Source organism: Euphorbia lathyris, chromosome 9, assembly GCF_963576675.1.
Source record: "Euphorbia lathyris chromosome 9, ddEupLath1.1, whole genome shotgun sequence".
Lineage (NCBI taxonomy): Eukaryota > Viridiplantae > Streptophyta > Magnoliopsida > Malpighiales > Euphorbiaceae > Euphorbia > Euphorbia lathyris.
The window spans coordinates 68,169,060-68,189,378 of NC_088918.1; the positions used below are offsets into that span (position 1 = coordinate 68,169,060).

The 20,319-nt window shown below is 33.3% G+C and overlaps 2 protein-coding genes across 5 annotated transcripts; both read right to left on the bottom strand.

Annotated features, from left to right (window-relative positions):
- Positions 1-6,004: 6,004 nt before the first annotated feature.
- LOC136205958 (pentatricopeptide repeat-containing protein At3g22470, mitochondrial-like) lies at positions 6,005-8,383 on the bottom strand. Of its 3 annotated transcripts, none has more exons than XM_065996834.1 (2): positions 7,716-8,383; positions 6,005-6,698 (listed from the first exon to the last, which is right to left on the bottom strand). In XM_065996834.1, the coding sequence occupies exons 1-2, from the start codon at positions 7,761-7,763 to the stop codon at positions 6,279-6,281; spliced, it is 468 nt and encodes a 155-aa protein (XP_065852906.1). In that variant the 5' UTR covers positions 7,764-8,383; the 3' UTR covers positions 6,005-6,278. The 3 variants fall into 3 exon arrangements, with proteins under 3 accessions (XP_065852906.1, XP_065852905.1, XP_065852904.1); XM_065996833.1 differs by having other exon boundaries at positions 6,009-6,914; XM_065996832.1 differs by having other exon boundaries at positions 6,010-8,015; positions 8,116-8,383.
- Positions 8,384-16,605: 8,222 nt separating this feature from the next.
- LOC136205957 (pentatricopeptide repeat-containing protein At1g63400-like) lies at positions 16,606-20,017 on the bottom strand. Of its 2 annotated transcripts, XM_065996830.1 has the most exons (3): positions 18,411-20,017; positions 17,811-17,879; positions 16,606-17,710 (listed from the first exon to the last, which is right to left on the bottom strand). In XM_065996830.1, the coding sequence occupies exon 1, from the start codon at positions 19,745-19,747 to the stop codon at positions 18,485-18,487; it is 1,263 nt and encodes a 420-aa protein (XP_065852902.1). In that variant the 5' UTR covers positions 19,748-20,017; the 3' UTR covers positions 16,606-17,710; positions 17,811-17,879; positions 18,411-18,484. The 2 variants fall into 2 exon arrangements, with proteins under 2 accessions (XP_065852902.1, XP_065852903.1); XM_065996831.1 differs by lacking the exons at positions 16,606-17,710; positions 17,811-17,879 and having other exon boundaries at positions 18,615-18,754; positions 18,856-20,017.
- Positions 20,018-20,319: the final 302 nt, after the last annotated feature.

The following is a 20,319-nucleotide window of genomic DNA, read 5'->3' on the forward strand; positions in this document are numbered from 1 at the left end:
AGCACTGAATCCCGATGCAGAATGAACTGCAGAAGAGGGGCATCACTTTGGCCTCGCGTTGTGGTCTTTGCTTTGCTAATACAGAAACAACTAATCATCTTTTTGTTACTTGTGTTTTAGTTAGATCTCTTTAGCAGGCTATTGAAAATTTATTCGGCCGAAGGCTTCTGGATACGGACAATATTGGTGACCTGCTGATACACGCTTTGCAATGTAAATTCAGCCCCCAGGTTAAGGCTCTCTGGAAAAGCGCAGTAATCCATGTAGTATGGATGGTGTGGAAAATGCGCAATGCGGTTATTCACGATGGCATTGCTCCGTCAATTTCTTTGGCTCTCAAGTTCCTTTGGGCGCACCTCCAGCAAGAAAATGGACTAAATAAAGGTACGGTCTGAAATTCCTGTGTTGAGCTAACGATCTTAGCTAACCTGTCGATCATGCCTATACCTCCTCGAGCTTCGAAAATCTTACCGGTCAGGTGGAAACGCCCTCCTGCAGGCTGGATAAAAGCGAACACAGACGCGTCTATTATGAATGGAACAGCGGGCTACGAAAGGATTTTTAGGGACGACACGAGTCACCCGATCGGTGCATTTGCTGCTCCGGCGGACCTTCCATTTGCGCACCTCGCAAAACTGAAAGCAGCGATGCAGGCTATTAAGTTTGCACTGAATAAAGGCTTTAATCGGCTTTGGTTAGAAAGCGACTCCACTTTTGTTGTAATGAAATTCCATTCTCGAGCTAAGATGGTTCCTTGGATCCTAAGAGAAGATTGGGAGGACTGTTTGGACAATTTAAACCGAATGCATGTGGTAGTGTCTCATATCTTTCATGAAGAAAACAAAGTGGCAGATTGTTTGGCTAATTTAGGTAGAGTCAGTCAAGAGGCTCATTGGTGGGATCTTGCCCCCCCCCCCCCGGTTTGTTTAGAATTTATCTGTGAGAATGTAAACGACCGTGTTGTTTATCGGTTCGTTTAATTGCTTGCCCACTCTCTATTGTATGTTTTTCTCTTTTCTTTTCTTTTTAATAAAGCAGGTTCGAGGTTCTCAATGCTGCAGGGGTGCCAACCTAGTTGGGATTCTCTGTTATGATATCTCCACACCTAGTTCCAATAAAAAAAAGATGAGGTTGAAAAAATTTATTTTAAATATTCAAAATTTACTTCTACTTATTATTCTTTGTGCTTAGTTCCGATTTTTATTTTCTTTGTTGTTGTTAGGTTGACACATAATCATTTTAGAGTGTTGTTTGCTCTTGTTTAGTTTAAATTGCTTACTAGATTGGCAAGAATATGAGTTGAAGAAGAAGACGAGGTTGAAGATGAGGGGTTTGTAATGATATTTTTGGAAAAATCTATTCTAAGAGTCTAGTTTAGTAGCATATGTCTAAATTAGTCTAAAAATATAAATAAACTTATCCATTGAGCCAATTTTATAAATTACCCTAAAAATTATTTCTCACTTTAGAAGATATTTTCACTTTTAAAAAGTAAAAAGGGGAAATGAATTGGATAATTTTTTTTACAGTGTTAGCTGAAAATCCTCAATTTGCCATAATTAGAACCTGATAAGTCGTAGGTATTGTCAATCTCAAACCTTTATCCGTCCCATTATCCTAACGAGTATATTTCATGAATCCCCATTCTCGTCCCATTTAAATCGTGGGTACCCTTACCATTAAAAATCAATAGACAAAATAAAAAATATTATAAATTTAACAAAGAATAAATTTAATAAACCATCCATAAATAATTTATCTTCAAATTTAACAAATATTCAAAATTTTAAATCACTCCAACTATCAAGAAATTAAAATACATTAAAAATAAAAAAACAAATATATGGCGGGTACTGTGATGGGTATTTCCATACCCATCACGGGTAATTTTATTTATCTCATACCCGTCCATACAAGGTACGTATAATCCCATTAAGATCGAGTAGTGTTGGGTGCACCTTGCACTTTATTAAGTAATCCAGCAGAGCACCTTGCCCTATACTAATAGCAGATGAGTAATTAATGTGCTGAATCAATATGATTTATTTGGATTTGACACGTTTTATATTCGTTTGTTTACCTACTGTTTGTTGTTGTTGGAAAAAGCTATTTTCTCTGCTTCACATAAATTTTGAGGGGAGTTGCATTCTATTTGATGATTTTAGTAGAAATGTTCATCTTTAGTTTTCGTTACTTTGTTTTGTTTGGTTTTGGACGTTTCACATGAAATCATGTCTTTCTCAAGTTGAATTTTCAATTGAGAATTTCACAATCAATTTGTATTAATATGCCCAACAATTCAATTAAGCAAATTCCTAGCCAGAAAAACAGAGAGAGCTCTAGTTTTGCAAGTGTAAATAAAAAATCACTTATTTGGATATTTTTAGCATTTATAATATTAAACAATTAAAATTCAGTATTTAAATATAATAGGTAAAAATACATAAAGTAATAAATTATTTGCGTCTAATTTGTACGTATATGGTATATACACATTTATAATATATAAGCCATAAAAGTTAAACATGGCAAGTTCCATTGATGTTCAATTCATCAACACGGCCGAACTGGAGCATTTCTTTCTCCAATATGCCAAATGAAGCAAGGTGGAACACACAAGCCACTCCACGTATAGCTTTTTCAACATCATCTTTGCGAGTAAGCAGGGCCGATCCTGAGATTTTAGAGGCCCAGGGGCGAGTTACTAATTGTGGTCTCCTAATAAATAAGTAGAAGTAAGAAATAAAATAGAAAAGTCAATTGTATAAAAGAATATTACTTAAAAATGAGAATTTTTTTTTGTTACATTTAACAAACAATCTAACAAAAACATTTCATATGAAAAAGACATTTTATATTCCTTTAAATACCCAATTTTTTATACAAAATGATATCTATGAGCATTTCTAAATGCAACATTTTCAAATTTAATAGATTATGAAATAGTTCTAATAGATTTTATTCTCTTCATGACACAAAGTATAATAACAGAAAAATGAAAAATCAAATCTGAAAATCATCTCGCTTAACGGGCTTTAACAGCTAAGTTCTTGAAATTGGAAGATTCTGATGCGTTTCTCCCAAATTGTCTCTGAAGACCAAGTAAATCAGAATCTGATAGAGTTTTGCAAAGACGGGAGAGATAAATTAGAAATTTTGTTAGGAATAATGGGTGGGAGAGATAATTTTGGAAAGACTCTAAAATAAATTAGGAAATTGATGTCCAACATTTTATTAAGAAATTGGGAAAGAATGTGAGATAAATTAGAGAATTTGAAAACACTATTTAGTAACTGATGTCCATATTTTTAAACAAGTATAATTCTTTTTTGAATTTAATCTAATGCCAGGATTTTTAATTTGGAAAGAATCTTATAACAATGTTTTTAATCGAAGTATATTTTCTTTTTTAATTTAATCAACTATAGTTTAAAAGCTTATAATAGTACCATACATTATTATAATTGGGTCCTTTCATTCATGGGCCTTGGGCAGACGTCCCTCCTGCCCATGCTCAAGAACGGACCTGCGAGTAAGATCCCATGTATTTCATCACCAATCATGACTTGGAGTTGCAAAATGCACGCAAACAACAAGCATATATTATAAAAGCAACTATCTGGTGAGATGCCAATTTCTTCCATGCTTTTGAAAGCTTTGTATGCTTTATCTAAGAAGCCTACTCTGCTTAGTCCATCAATCATTATGGTAATTGTGTTGATATCGAGATGCAATCCATCGACAAAATCCTTTGAAATCAAGTCTATTGCTTGTTTGGACTTTCCATCTTTGAACAAACCATCAATTAAGATACTATATGTGACTATATTAGGGTTTTAGCTTGCTCATTTTCATTTCTTGAAATATGCGTGGAGAAACATCAAGCTTTCAACATTTACAAAAGTCATCCATCAAAGTCTTGTAGGTTTTCAAGTTTTCAAGCATTACATTACAGACAGTCGCGATTCGCCCCATTTCATTAGTTTGTTCTTTCTTGTCGCACAATCAGGGGCGGAGACAGGCCCCGGTACCTTCGGCTGCCGGAACCATCATTACTACGAGTAGTTTCAGTTTCCTGTCTCTACAAAATTTGAGGCTCTGGTGGTTCCGACCCCTTGTTTGTAAGAAATAATAATTGGGTGTTGAATTAGCATCTAAAATTGACCAAGTCCCGTTAGATGCTTTCTAAATCCAAATTTTCAATTTTTTGGTATGTTAGGTAATCTCTAAATCCAAAATTCTATTTTTTTTTAAAATTTGTTAAGCTCTTTTTAAATCCTTTTTTTTTTTTTTTTTTTTGCCTGTTAGGCCTTTTTAAAATCCAAATTTCTATTTTTTTTATCTATTAAGCAATCCTTAAATCCGATTTTTTTTTATTAGATACAATTTTTTTATATGTTAAGAATTTTAAACATAATATAGCTTAATTTTGAAAATTTTTATATTGGTACTTAAAAATTGGTTCTTGACCACTCTGATTATAACACAAGTTCAATTTAGCAAAAAAAAAAAAAAAAAAAATTAAACACCACGTGTAAAATCAGCCCCCTCAACTGAACAATCCTGTATTCGCCGCTGCGCACAATTTCATGTCCCTAAATTGCATCTCATTCTAGCTACTAACCACTTAGGATTCCTTTGATTAATTGATTTGGAATTAGAATGAGATTATTCATTCCCATTCATATTGTTTGGTTATAAAGAAGGGCACAAATGATGTTTTTTATTGGTATAAATTTTCATACTATCACGAAATAATTGTGTCTGAAATTGAAAGCCTTAAGGCAGAAAACAGACTATGATAAGATGAGAACTCAGGAAAATAGAAATATCAATAAATGGAATGTATTGATATTAAAGAGATATTCTACAACAGAAAATAGAAATATCAATGAAGTAGAAAAAGCTTCCATTCTCAGACTTTTCTCAGAAATTGAGTTAGTAAATTCAAGAATCAAGATCGATCCATCACTTACTTCTTCTACCTTATGGAAATATATCAATTAGACTACACATAATTGTTTAATTTTTCCTATCTGATACTAAGCCCTAGTGTAGTGTTGTCACCCCCAGAAATCTGATAAGCAACTGCAGAGAGCGGAATAAGAGCTCTTCGAGAAATATCGATCACTCAAGAAGAATTGCCAGATTAAGTTATTCCATTTTAGTTGTTTGTAACATCTTAGATTTTTTTTTTTTTTTTTTTTTTTTTTTTTTTTTTGATGAAAGGCTGGGACGAGTTCAGACTTGCATTCGGACATCCCAACTATGTTGGCACCCCCTAGGACAAGCCGAAACAAACCCAATTATTATTAAAAAATGAAAGAATGATACAAGAGAAAAGTCAAAGAGTGCGTAAATGAGAAACGTTACATAAATCATCAAAGACAAAAGCCTGACAGAAGGCAGAAGCAGAATGCCACCAAATTAAATTTGTAGCCGTGGCCCCAAAACGAGCTACGCGTCCGCTGATCTGTTGCCTTCGCGGTAGATGTGAGAAACAATTAGATCCATTTGAGAACATAATTGTAAACAGCGCAACCATTGCTGCCTAATAGTCCAGCGAACTGAATCTGAGCGAGTTTGAGTAATTGCACAGTCAGGCTTGAGTCAGATTCGACCCAGAGGTTTAGCCAAGTAACATCTTAGCTTCAGATTAAGCATATCCGGGTCTTCCTTCTCATCCCTTTTAATGCTTTCTTTTACCGCAAGACCAAAACCAGTATGTCTATAAACCCTTTCTTGCTTTGACCATAAACCCCTGAAATATTAAAGAAAAACTAACCAACTACTAATTTGGATTCATCACATCAATTTCAGTAAACAAACTATTCAAGAGTCCAGATTCTTGGAATTAAGAGTAGTAAACAAGGAAGGATTATGTAGCTCTAGAAAATGCTAGAATTTGAAATCACATGAACAATAGTGATGCCATATATCCTGGACACCACTTTTCAGTTCCATCTGTACTTGAAGCTAAATTATCAACAAACAAAAACACTTTGCAAATTTGAATCAAATCATTCTAATACTGCAAGCTTGTATTGTATGACAAGTGAAGACAACAGGATTCCATACCTTGGATAGCAACTGATTCTTGTTACATTAAATTTGAAGATTTCAATTCTTCCAAAACACAAAACACTAGCTTATGGCATAATTTAAAAGTACCAATAATTTACAACAGAAAAGGAAAAAAATCATTAGTAAGAGGTATGAGTTATTACATATGAAACTTCTTTTTTTTCTCCTAAATACCCATCAAGATAAATTTACACTCATTTCACAATGACATTATTTTTTCTTAGCAGATCTATTGTGGTGTTGTCTTCAGAGAAGCCCTTGTCATGCATTTCATCAATGAGTTCCAATGCCTTTGACCGATCCTTGTGCCGGAGAAATCCATGGATAATCACATTATAACAGGAACTATCTGGTGAGATGCCAAATTCTTCCATGCTTCTGAAAACTTTGTATGCTTTATCCAATGATTCTAGTCTGCTTAGTCCACCAATCATTATATTAATTGTGTAGATATTGGGATGCAATCCATCAGCAAAAAGCCTTGAAATCAAGTCTATTGCATCTTTCGATCTTCCAGCTTTGAAGAAGCCATCAATTAAGATACTATATGTGACCATATCAGGTTTCAGTTTGCTCATTTTCATTTCTTGAAATATCTCCAGTGCAACATCAAGCTTTCCACATGTACAAAAGCCATCCATCAAAGTGTTGTAGGTAACTATATTTGGACAAGCAAATGCGCGCATGTACTCAGAAAGCTTTAGGGCTGTCCAAGGGTCCATTGTAAGGCATAAGCCGTGGATAAGGGCATTATAAGTATGAATACTAGGAATTACACCTTTACCAAGCATTTCTTCATGAAGATTTAGTGCCACGTCTATCCTTTCACACTTACAAGACCAATTAATCAAGATAGTATAAGTATAAACATCAGGTTTACAACCATTTTTCATCATCACATGAAAAAGTTTGTTTGCTAAATGCATTTGGCTATGTAAAGCATACCCATCTAACAATGAGTTATAAGTAACAACATCAATTTCTATACCCCTCTGAATCATCATATTGACCACACATTGAGCCTTCATTATCATTCATTGTTTACAAAATTGATCGACCAATATGTTTAAAGTAACTATATTTGGAGCTACATCCATATCCGACATTTCATTGAATAACATGAAAGCTTCTTTCCACTTTCTCAACAAACAAAGACGGTGAATTAATGAATTGTAGGTGATAACATCTGGAGCTACATTCCTATCCAACATTTCATACATTTCATTGAACAACACGAAAGCTTCTTTCCACTTGGTAGTACAACACAAACCGTGAATCTAAGAATTATAGGTGACAACATCAGGCAACACATTTTGATTCTTCATTTTAATGAAGAGGTCAAATGCTTCTACAACTAAATTGTATTTGCAAAGACAACTAACTATAGAACTATATGTGACCACGTTAGGCTCACAGCCCATCTCAGTCATTCTTTCAAACAAATTCACAACATCCTCAACATTACCATTTTTACATAACCCATTGATCAAGGTAGTAAAGGTGACAATATCAGGCTCAAAACCAAGCTTAAAAGTTTTAGCCAACACATAGAAGCCAAAATTAACATGTCCTAAACGACAGAAGCAATTAATTAAGATGTTAAAAGTATAAACATCAGGCTTAATTCTCACCAATTCCATCTGCTTCGACAAAGAGATAGCAGTCTGAAAATCTTTCATTCTAACGAGTGAAGACAGCAATTTGTTGAACTCAAGGTCGGGGCTTCATAAGAAGAAGATAATCAAAGCAAGCAATAACATCAATGGAGCCAGCGACAGAATTAGGAGTATGGGCCATAAGATGATGAAATTGATAACGAGCTATAGGTGAAACTGAAGCGGAAGAAAGAAGGCGTCTTCTGAAAGCGGAAGTCAACATGGTGGAGTTGATTTGGGAATTTGGGTTGCGGCGGTGATATGGACGGGAAATCCCTAACAAATAAAAGATGAAGGATTTGAAATGATTAATTAATACACTAAAGTTTCAAAGTCAGTGCGACGACCTGAAGTATTAAAATCATGCTCAACTAACCCAAACTCATAAAAAAAACATTCTCTCGCCGCCTAGAGAGAAGCTCTGCCTTCTCTCTAGGTTTTTCCCTAATCTTTGCCCCCCCTCATTCTTTGCAGCCCACCACTTCTTTTCTCCTGCTCTCTGCCGTCTCCTTCTTTCTTTCCATTCCTTGTCTCCTTTTCTCCTTTTCCTATTTTTTTCAACTCTAAGCTACAACTATCTAGCTAGATCTAATCGGAGGAAGGAGAAGGAAGCTTGTCTTCATTCTTCCACCTTCCATTTATGGCTGTTTTTTGTTTTTTCTAGCTTTTTAGTGTTTCGTCTTTAGTTGAAAACTCATTCCTTTCTTCGGATTTTCGTCATCTATATCTCTGTCGTTTAGGCTTTTTTCAGATTTAGCAAGAGCGGAAATGTGTTATTTTATACGTAGATCGATCTACGGGGTTGCACCAGTACAAATGACTCAGATCCAAGTAGTCCAGTTAGTCGGAAGAAACTAAATGATGACGATTGGTTTGCGGTAGCTTTCATGTGGAGTTGGATTCGGGAGAAGTACGAGTTTTATCGTCTTATTATTTTAGTTAGTCCTTTATGGTTATTTTTGTAGTCTTTTTATTTCCTCTATGGATGTTGTATTAGGCATTAGCCTGTACTTCGATAAGGTTTTATCCCTTGCTATTTTCATGATGTACTTCTACTCTATCATCTAATGAAATGATTAAGCATATTTATCAAAAAAAAAAAAAAAAAAAAAAAAAAAAAACCAAACCAAACTCATTAACCGAGTGACTTTACTATTTTAAAATTAGAAATATTATTATTAAAATGAATTTGAGAAATAATAAGTTTCCATGAGATTTTAATTATTGATTTCTGTTTAGAATGTAATTCAATTAATGATTTTTTTGTTAGTCTTTTAATAATTTAACAGGATATTTGTTAGAATGGATATAAGAGGTAAGATATGGTTAAAAAAACACGAGATAAATTATACCGTGTTTGTTTGGGAGATAGCAGAGTAAGACATTGTACCCAGGAGGAGGTGGTATAAGGAGATGAGATAAACTCATGTGATTTTGATAAGATGGAAAAATCAATCGTATCTTTCAAATTAATGTTATGTAGTTTAAATAGGTTAAAATAGTAAAATGTGTTATTTTATCATCATCTCTATCTTACATACTAAACATTCAATAAAATTCTCGACTATCTATATATAATATAAAACAGTAACGATGGATCTGATGTGTCACTTCTTTTTTTTTTTATTTATAATATATTAATTTTAATTATATTATTATATTTATCTATAAAAAGATTATTTTATCAGTAATATAGGTAACAATTCTATAGAATTTAAATTAATCCCTAAAAACTCTCTAATTCTCTGCATATCTATCTATATATAATATAAAACAGTAACGATGGAGCTGATGTGTCATTTTCTCATTTTTTAATGATAAAAAATATGATATAATATATAATATAATATATTAATCTTAATTATATTATTATATTTATCTATGAAATGATTATTTTATCCGTACTATATATAAGAGTTTTACAGAATTTAAATTAATCTCTAAAATCTATCTAATTGTCTGCATACCTATATATAATATAAAACAGTAACGATGGAGCTGACGTGTGACTTTCTCATTTTTTACTGATAAAAAAATATAATATGATATATAATATATTGATTTTAATTATATTATATTTATGTATAAAAAGATTATTTTATCCGTACTATATCTAATAGTTCTACAGAATTTAAATTAATCCCTAAAATCTCTCTAGTTCTTTGCATATCTATATATAATATAAAACAGTAATGATGGAGCTGAGGTGTCACTTCCTTTTTTTTACTTATAAAAAAATTAATATAATATATAATATATTAATTTTAATTATATTATTATATTTATCTATAAAAAGATTATTTTATTGGTAATATATGTAAGAGTTCTATAGAATTTAAATTAATCCCTAAAAACTATCTAATTCTCTGCATATCTATATATAATATAAAACAGTAACGTGTCACTTTCTCCTTTTTTACTGATAAAAAATATGATATAATATATAATATATTAATCCTAATTATATTATTATATTTATCTATGAAATGATTATTTTATCCGTACTATATATAAGAGTTTTACAGAATTTAAATTAATCCATAAAATCTCTCTAATTGTCTGCATATTTATATATATATAATATAAAACAGTAACGATGTAGCTGATGTGTCACTTTCTCATTTTTTGCTGATAAAAAATATATTATGATATATAATATATTAATTTTAATTATATTATTATATTTATGTATAAAAAGATTATTTTATCCGTACTATATCTAAGAATTCTACAGAATTTAAATTAATCCCTAAAATATATATAATTCTCTCCATATCTATATATAATATAAAACAGTAACGATGGACCTGTGGTGTCACTTTCTCCTTTTTTATTGATATAAAATATAATATGATATATAATATAGTATTATATTTATCTATAAAAGATTATTTAAAGTAAATGTGAAAATAAAATAACAATATTTAATTTATATAACATATTTGTATCGTTAATTGTAATTATTAGATTATATTTTTTTAATATTTATATGTTAAGATGAATTCGTGCATCGCACGGACCAAAAACTAGTTTATATTTATATCTCAACCATTTATATTTATATTTATCTCGATGTCTATCTATACCTCAACCTTTATCTTGATTCCTATCTCACTAAGATACCAAACCCCCTAACCTCCTTTTAGGACCCAAATGTATTTTTTTTATAAAGGACCCAAATGTATTAAGCCTTGAAAAAGCATGCTTATTGTATTTTCATTTTTGTGGAGTAGTCATGATAACCCTGAGCTAATTACTGAAGTTTGGATAGCACACACCTTCTGTGCCTATTCAATTATCCAATTACAATAAAACAAAACTTTCATCTGATTCAAATTTCCCTTTCTCAAATATCACCGCCGCTATCCAAATTTCTCCGATTCTCAGATCAACCATGCTCACTTCCACTTTCAGACGCCTTCTTCCTTCTTCTTCAGCTCAACCTCTTAGCCACTCTCCATTTCATCAGATTTTGGGTTCAATTTCTCCTTTTCATACTCCTGATTCAACCGCTGCCTCCAATGAAGTTGTTGCTTCCTTTCATCAGCTTCTTCGTGTGAGGCCCCGGCCTCCTGTGGTTGAATTCAACAAATTGTTGTCTGCACTCGCTAAGATGAAACATTTTCGGACTGCCATTTCTTTGTCGAACCAGATGGAGTCGGTAAGAATTAAACCTGATTTTTACTTAGAGTGTATTAATTTAGGGTTTGCTGTGTTGGCCAAAACTTTCAAGCTTGGTTTTCAGGCTAACATTATAACCTTCACTACTTTGATGAATGGCCTATGTAGATGTGGTAAAGTTGAGGATGCTTTAGATTTGTTTGATAGGATAGTTGCTTTAGGTTATCAACCTAATGTGTATACCTACAGTGTTATTGTAAGCGGGTTGTGTAAAACTAGTAATTTGTATGATGCAATTTCTTTACTCGAGAGAATGATTGAGAGGGGCTGTGAGCCTAATGTGGTCACCTATAATGCTATAATTGATGGTCTTTGCAAGCATAACTTAGTTAGTAAAGCATTTGATCTGTTTACCAAGATTAAGATTCATGGTATTTTGACCAATGTTATCACGTATAATTCTTTAATACATAGTCTATGTTGTAATAGCATGCGAAAGGAAACTATGGGGTTGTTTAATGAAATGTTAAATAGGAATATAGCTCCAGACGTGGTTACATTCAATATATTGATTGATCGACTTTGTAAAGAAGGAATTGTAGTCAAAGCTCAATGTGCGGTTAGCATGATGATTCAAAGGGGCATAGAACCTGACATTGTTACTTATAATTCATTAATAGATGGGTACGGTTTATATAGAACACTACATAAAGCAAGTAAAGTATTTCATGTGATGGCGGAGAGGAAAGGTAAACCTCATATACAGGGCCGGCCCTGGGCTATGAAACGAGGGGCGCCCGCCCAGGGCCCATAACGATAAGGGGCCTAAAAAAATATTTTTAGTGTATTTATAAAATATTTTTATAGTGTATATATAAATACAGAGATAAACATATAACATTAAGATTAATTGGTTTAGTTGGTAGAAGGAGTTGTCTAGTTATTTCATTTTAACTCGAGGGTGAGGATTCGAACCTCTTTCTTCTCATTTTTTAATTACTTTCAAATATTTTTTTCCTCTCCTACCTTATTTTATCACTATCAAATATATATTTTTTCCATTTATTGAGGTTGAGGGTTCGAACCTCTTTCTTCCAATTTTTTAATTACTTTCAAATATTTTTTTCCTCTCCCACCTTATTTTATCACTATTAAATATATTTTTTTCATTTATTTTTTGTAATAAATTGTTACTATAATTTCCATATTTCCTTAAATCTAAATTATCAATTTATATATTGAATAAAAAAATAACTATTTAATTCTTTCTCATCATTATTATTATCCAATTTTAATTTTTTTCTTAAATTTAAATGTCAATTCATTTCCAAAAAATAAATATATATATATGAAAAATAATATACTTATTTACTTCTTGTAATTTTACATGACAGATATACTTGTTATTTTAGTATTCAAATAATTCTAGTTAGTATACTCGTTACTACTGCACTACTAATTTAGCTTCCATATAGAAAATATTGCAATCTTAAACATAATGTTTACGAGTTGGTGTAATTTCAAACATAGTTAATTAAAAATGAGTTTTTCCATTAACATTAAAAATGAGTTATTTCTATATTGAGTGACCAGAACGGTGGAGGTTGGAGTAAGGATAGAACAAGAAATTACACATAAAAGACCTCATTTTCGTCAATTAAGTTTGAAAATATACCAAATGATAAACGTTAGGCTAAAAATTATACTATTTTGTTTATGAATGCTAATTGCTCTCTCCTAATAACCATATGACTAAATTAGTACCTCCAACTTAAAAATTTGTATATAGGGGTCCAAATTTATCATCTCGTCCCGGGCCTCTAAAAGGTCAGGAACGGCCCTGCTCATATACAAACTTACAATATATTGATTAAATGGTATTGCAAGTATAGAAGGATAGATGTGGCAATGGAGCTTCTTGAAGAAATGCTTGGTAAAGATTTAGATGCTAACGTTTATACATGGAATTCTCTTATTCATGGCTTATGCCTTGCAAGTTACCCTTGCGAAGCTCTAAAGCTTTACAACTACATGCATGCAAGTGCTTGTCCTCCGGATGTAGTAACTTACTCAGCTTTGATAAAAGGTTTGTGCAAATGTGGAGATCTTAATGTTGCACTGGACATATTTGAAGAAATGGAAATGAGTAAAGTCAAGCCTAATATACACATATATAGCACCTTAATTGATGGCTTGTTCAAAATTGGAAGGTCGAAAGATGCAGTAGATTTGATTTCAAGGCTTTCTATTGATGGATTGTAGCCTAATATTGTTGTGATCGTTGGTTTTATTTTCTATTATTTAGTGATTTTTATTACTTAAGAGTCTTTATTATTTAGGAGTCTTTTATTAATTAGGCAGATTTACTTGTTTTTATTATTATTTAAAAGTCTTTTGTTATTTAGGAGTTTTATTATTTAGGAATGTCTTTAGTATTTATCGGTTAGAATCCTACTTTGGGTAGAATCCTAGTTGGGATAGGATACCTTATTGATCAGGAATCATTGTACCTCTATAAAAGGGGGATTTTCATCGAATAAAGATATCGAGAATTTTAAATCAGAAATTGATACAGGGAGTTTTAGCGATCTCTCACAAATCGCTATTGAGTTTTCAAAATAGGTTCTACGAAGAACAGGAGCAACAAGGGAATTCGAAGGAATTTTCCGGTGAACAGACCTGTGACGAGATCCTATTCGCGGGCATATAACAAATTGGTATCAGAGCCTATCGTCATGGGTGATTTTGAGCAATGGACGGCCAAGGTTCAGGATCTGGATCGCCGGCTAACCGAATCTGATAAAAAAATTAGCCACGAGTTGCGGGAGTTAAAAGAAGGCATGAAAGGAATCCAACGTATGCTGGAGTTACACCTTTTGGGAAAAGGAAAGGAACCTGAGGGTGGAGCTGCAACTGGAAGCAAGGAATCAGAGACAACAGGTCACCGAAATTCAAACACAGTTCCAAAATATACCCGACTTCAGTTTCCCTCTTACAACGGAAAGGAGGATCCTTTAGTCTGGTTGTACCGCTGTGAGCAATTTTTCAGCAATCAAAATACAGACGAAAGAGAGAAGGTAGGGTTAGCTGCTTTTCACATGACAGGAGAAGCACAATTATGGTACTACCGACTCGAACAAGAGGAGTCCGGACTCACTTGGGCCCAGTTCAAGTCCTATTGTTTGCTGCGTTTTGGGCCACCATTGAGCAGTAATCCATTGGGTGAATTAACTAACCTTCGACAAACCGGAACGGTGGAAGAGTACCAGGAACAATTTCAAACCCTTCTGGCGAGGGCTGTGTCTGTGAGGGCTGAACAACAAGTTGACTTCTTTACTGCTGGGTTATCTGAAACCTTAAGGATGGATGTGGAGATGCAAAATCCTCCAAATCTAGTTACTGCCATGAATTTTGCCAGGGTTTTTGAGAGGAAGTTGTTAATCAGCCAAGGATTAAGCATGGGGCAAGCCAATTCTTCATGGGTAGTCCCAAAGGGGCTCAAGTCACCCTCGATTCAAACCGACGTCAATGATCAAAAGACTTGTGCGAGTAACACCTCAACAACATCAAACATGAGTAACAACACACTGCCTCCAATCAAAAGGCTGTCCCAAACTGAAATGGCAGACCGTAGGGCTCGAGGGCTGTGTTTTAATTGCGATGAACTTTACTCACCAAGACATAAGTGTAAGAAACTCTTCTGCCTTTTGATGGACGAACCAGAGGATGAAGGAGGATGACAAATATGAATTCCTTCCTAAATTCGAGCTTGCGGACAAGCTCTATTCGAAGAGGGAAGAAATGTTGTGATCGTTGGTTTTATTTTCTATTATTTAGTGATTTTTATTACTTAAGAGTCTTTATTATTTAGGAGTCTTTTATTAATTAGACAGATTTACTTGTTTTTATTATTATTTAAAAGCCTTTTGTTATTTAGGAGTTTTATTATTTAGGAATGTCTTTAGTATTTATCGGTTAGAATCCTACTTTGGGTAGAATCCTAGTTGGGATAGGATACCTTATTGATCAGGAATCATTGTACCTCTATAAAAGGGGGATTTTCATCGAATAAAGATATCGAGAATTTTAAATCAGAAATTGATACAGGGAGTTTTAGCGATCTCTCACAAATCGTTTTCAAAATAGGTTCTACGAAGAACAGGAGCAACAAGGGAATTCGAAGGAATTTTCCGGTGAACAGACCTGTGACGAGTTCCTATTCGCGGGCACATAACAAATATCTACACAATTAATGTAATAATTGGTGGACTATGCAAAACAGGATTCTTGGATAAAGCATATAAGGTTTTGAGAGAAATGGAAGAGAACGGCATCTCGCCAAATAGTTACTCTTATAATTTCGTTATTCAAGGATTTCTTTGGCACAGGGATCTGTCAATGACAGCAGAACTCATCCGTGAAATGCGTAGCAAGGGTTTCTCTGTAGTTAACACCGGACAGCTCTGGTAATGGTAGAATAATAACATTCTGAAATTTCTGAAATTTTGTTTTTTTTATCTATATGTAAGACTTGCATACAGATTATCTATGTTCTGTTCTGAATTATTAGTACTTTTAACATTTATTTAATTATGAAATAATCTGTCTTTGCTTGATGTGTTTATTTTTTACTTTTGAAAACAGCAGCAGAAACAATTAAGGAAGAAAACACTAGTTTATTTTTTACTCAAACTTATGTTTCTTTCTTCCATTCTGGAATCAGAATTGCCATAGAAACCATGTTTGATTTTCAATTTCATAATTGTTAGTTCTAGGATGTGATTAGGAACACATCAGAAGAGGCTGCTTAGTTCTACAGGATAGATAGAGATGAATTCTATCTCACCATACATTTTTCTTTATCTTCATATTGTTAGCATTATATCCAAATTCAGGTAGCAGAATCTGTCAAATGCCTTGTATTCTATTAGATTCTGCAACTTCTAAATGAAATGCCAGTTAATCTGTCAGGCCGTCCTTAAACCCAAATTATTAATTTTTTTTTTTGCCTGGTAGGTCCTCTCAAAACAAAAATTTTATTTATTTTTTACTTGTTCGGCACTCCTAAATCCAATTTATTTTTACATGTTAGGAATCTTAAACAAAATCTAGTTTAATTTTGAGAAATTGTACATTTAATACTTAAAAATGGGTTCTTGACCACTCAAATATTAACATGCATGTATACAAAAGAAAATTGAGCAAGTTCGATTTAGCAAAAAAATATTTATTTACGAATGCAAGTGTAAAATCGGCCCCCCAACCGAGTAATCTTGTATTCGCCACATGTTACAGATAATGGAATCAACAAAAGAAAGCGTAGACGTGTTAAAACTTGACAAAACCAAACTTCTCTCTGCAAACATCTCCTATGCAAGTGTTAAATTTGAAATAATCACCTGCACTTTTTGGCCTTCAAAGAAAGACTTTAGTTGAGCTTAATATTCTGATGCAGCAACAGTAAGAAAGAAAGACTTTAGCTGAACATGGCAAAAACAGGAGATAAATTGAACTACCATCTTATTATACAAAAGAAACTACCACCTTTCGTGTGGCTCGCCCGCAAAGTTGACTTTGATACCAATTATAACAGTCTGATCCAATACCATATAGATCCAAAAACAATCATTAGGTCTCACGACTTTAAAATACATCTAGAAACATATCTTACTAATATAGCGCAAGAATACTCTCTCTCTCTCCATTTCTCATGTTGAATTAAGTTCATTCCTACCCTTCGTCCCCATTCCTGGAGTTACTCTTTGTTTAGACCTTCTATCTTGGTATCACCCACTCCAGATCTGGTCGTTGCAATTCGTAAATAAAAACACACTAGAATGTTAGATATGACACGTAAGATAATTGACTACATTTTTTCTTATCTTGATATTGTTAGCATTAAATCCAAATTCAAACAAACCTTTTCTCGCTTTGAACCTCAAAACTCCCCTGAAATATAAAAGAGGTAATATGTAGCCAATAGAAAAGGCTAGAATTAGAAAGCAATCAATACAAGGGTATAAGTTAATGATGCTGGACACCCCTTTTCATCACAAACATACACAAATTAAGATTACCCATCACTCAAAGTTTTGATTTTTATAATTAATTAGAATCATTATCAAAGATTTAAGAAAAAAGGAGAAATTGATATTACATAACTGGGCTAAATCAGTATAAGAAAGGAGAAATTGTTTCTTTCTATCAATTGGAAAAAAAAAAAGAGAAAAAAAGAGAAAGAGAATCCAAATCATCCCGATAGTGCAAGCATCACAAAGCAAGTGAAGACAGGATACCATACCTGCAATAACTGAGCAGAATCTGTCAAATGCCTTGTATTCTATTACGTTCTGCATGAGTGAGGATTGAATTAGCTGATACGACGTAAACATCAGAACATTACAGAACAGACAATATGAAATGAACTTATTAAACAAAAGGAAATATCACCTGCACTGATTCTTGTTACATTAAATTTGAAGATTTGAATTCTTTCTGGTTGCCCCCAACAGAGTAATCCTGTATACGCCACATGTTACAGATAATGGAATCAACAAAAAAAAGCGTAGACATGTGTTAAATTAAAACTTGACAAAACCAAACTTCTCTCTGCAAACATCTCCTATGCAAGTGTTAAATTTGAAATAATCACTTGCACTTTTTGGCCTTCAAAGGAAGAAAGACTTTAGCTGAACAATTTCCCCTTTGAATAACTCCAAAGTGTTCAAATTGCATAAATTCAATTACCATCTTGTTATACAAAAGGAACTATCACCTGCACTGATTCTTGTTGCATTAAATTTGAAGATTTGAATTCTTTCAAAACATAAATCACTAGCTTATGACAATTTCACACATAATTAATAACAACATCAACATCATTGGTCGATAAAGAAGGTTAGTGATAGACTATAAGAGGTCACATGCATACAAATATCATGTAAATCCAGTGAAAGTGTTTGTGACTCTGTACATTTGACTAGAGGCATCAAACACATATTTAAAAATATACAAGTACCGATAATTTACAACAGAAAAAGAAAAAATTACCAGTAAGAGGTACGAGTTAATTACATATGAAACTTTCAGCTCTCTTTTTTCTCCTAAATATCCATCAGATAAATTTACAGTGATTTCTGAATGACATTATTTTTTCTTAGCAGATCTATTGTGGTGTTGTCTTCAAAGAACCCCTTGTCATGCATTTCATGAATGAGTTCCATTGCCCTTGACCGATCCTTGTGCCGGAGAAATTCATGGATAATCACATTATAAGAGGAACTATCTGGTGAGATGCCAAACTCTTCCATGCTTCTGAAATGTTTGTATGCTTCATCCAATGATCCTAGTCTGCTTAGTCCACAAATCACTGTAGTATTTGTGTAGATATCAGGCTGCAATCCATCCGCAAAAAGTTTTGAAATCAAGTCTATTGCATCTTTTGACCTTCCAGCTTTGAACAAGCCATTAATTAAAATATTATATGTGACTATACCAGGTTTCAGCTTGCTCATTGTCATTTCCTGAAATATGTCCAGTGCAACATCCAGCCTTCCACATTTACAAAAGCCATCCATCAAAGCATTGTAGGTTACTAAATTTGGACAAGCACTTGGGTACATGCACTTAAAAAGCTTTAGGGCTGTCCGAGGATGCCCTGTAACACATAAGCCATGGATAAGGGAACTATAAATATGATTGTTGGGAATTACACCTTCACCAAGCATTTCTTCATGAAGATTTAATGCCATGTCTACCCTTTCACACTTACAATACCGATTAATCAAGATGCCATAAGTTCTAACGTTAGGTTTACAATCATTTTTCACCATCACATGAAAAACTTTCTTTGCTCTATGCATTTGCCTATGTAAACCGTACCCATCTAACAATGAATTATAAATAACAATATCAGGCTCTATCCCCCTTTGAATCAGCATGTTGACCACACACAGAGCCCTCATTATCATTCCTTGTTTACAAAGTTGATCAACCAATATATTTAACGTAACTACGCTCGGAGCTACATGACTATCTAACATTTCATTGAACAACATGAAAGCTTCTTTCCACTTGCTCAACAAACACATATTGTGAATTAACGAACTGTAGGTGACAACATTTGGAGCTACATTTCTGTCCAACATTTCATTGAACAACGCCAAAGCTTCATTCCATTTGCTAGTACAACACAAACCATGAATCAAAGAAGTATAGGTGACAACATCAGGCAACACAATTTGATTCTTCATTTTCATGAAGAGGTCAAATGCTTCCGCAATTAAGTTATACTTGCAAAGCCCATCAATTATAGAACTATATGTGACCACGTTAGGCTCACAACCCCTCTCAGTCATTGTTTTGAGCAAAGACATAGCAACATGCATATTTCCAATTTTACAGAGTCCATCTATAATCACAGTATATGTATAGACATTAGGTTGATAACCTAAGGCGACTACCTTATCAAACAAATCCACTGCATCATCAAAGTTACCATTTTTACATGATCCATTGATCAAGGTATTAAAGGTGACAATATCAGGCTCAAAACCAAGCTTAAGAGTTTTTGCCAACACAGAGAAGCCAAAATTAACATGTCCTAAATGACAGAAGCAATTAATTAAGATGTTAAAAGTATAAACATCAGCCTTAATTCTCACCAATTCCATCTGCTTGGACAAAGAGATAGCAGTCTGAAAATCTTTCATCCTAACGAGTGCAGATAACAATTTGTTAAACTCAATCACGGAAGGTCGAGGATTCATACGAAGAAGCTGATCAAAGGAAGCGAGAACTTCGTTGGACCCAGTACCTGAATTAGAAGTATGGAAAGGAGAAATGGAACCCGTAATATGATGAAATTGAGAACGAGCTAGAGCTGAAACTGAAGCGGAAGAAAGAAGGCGTCTTCTGAAAGCGGAAGTCGACATGGTGGAGTTGATTGGGAATTTGGGTT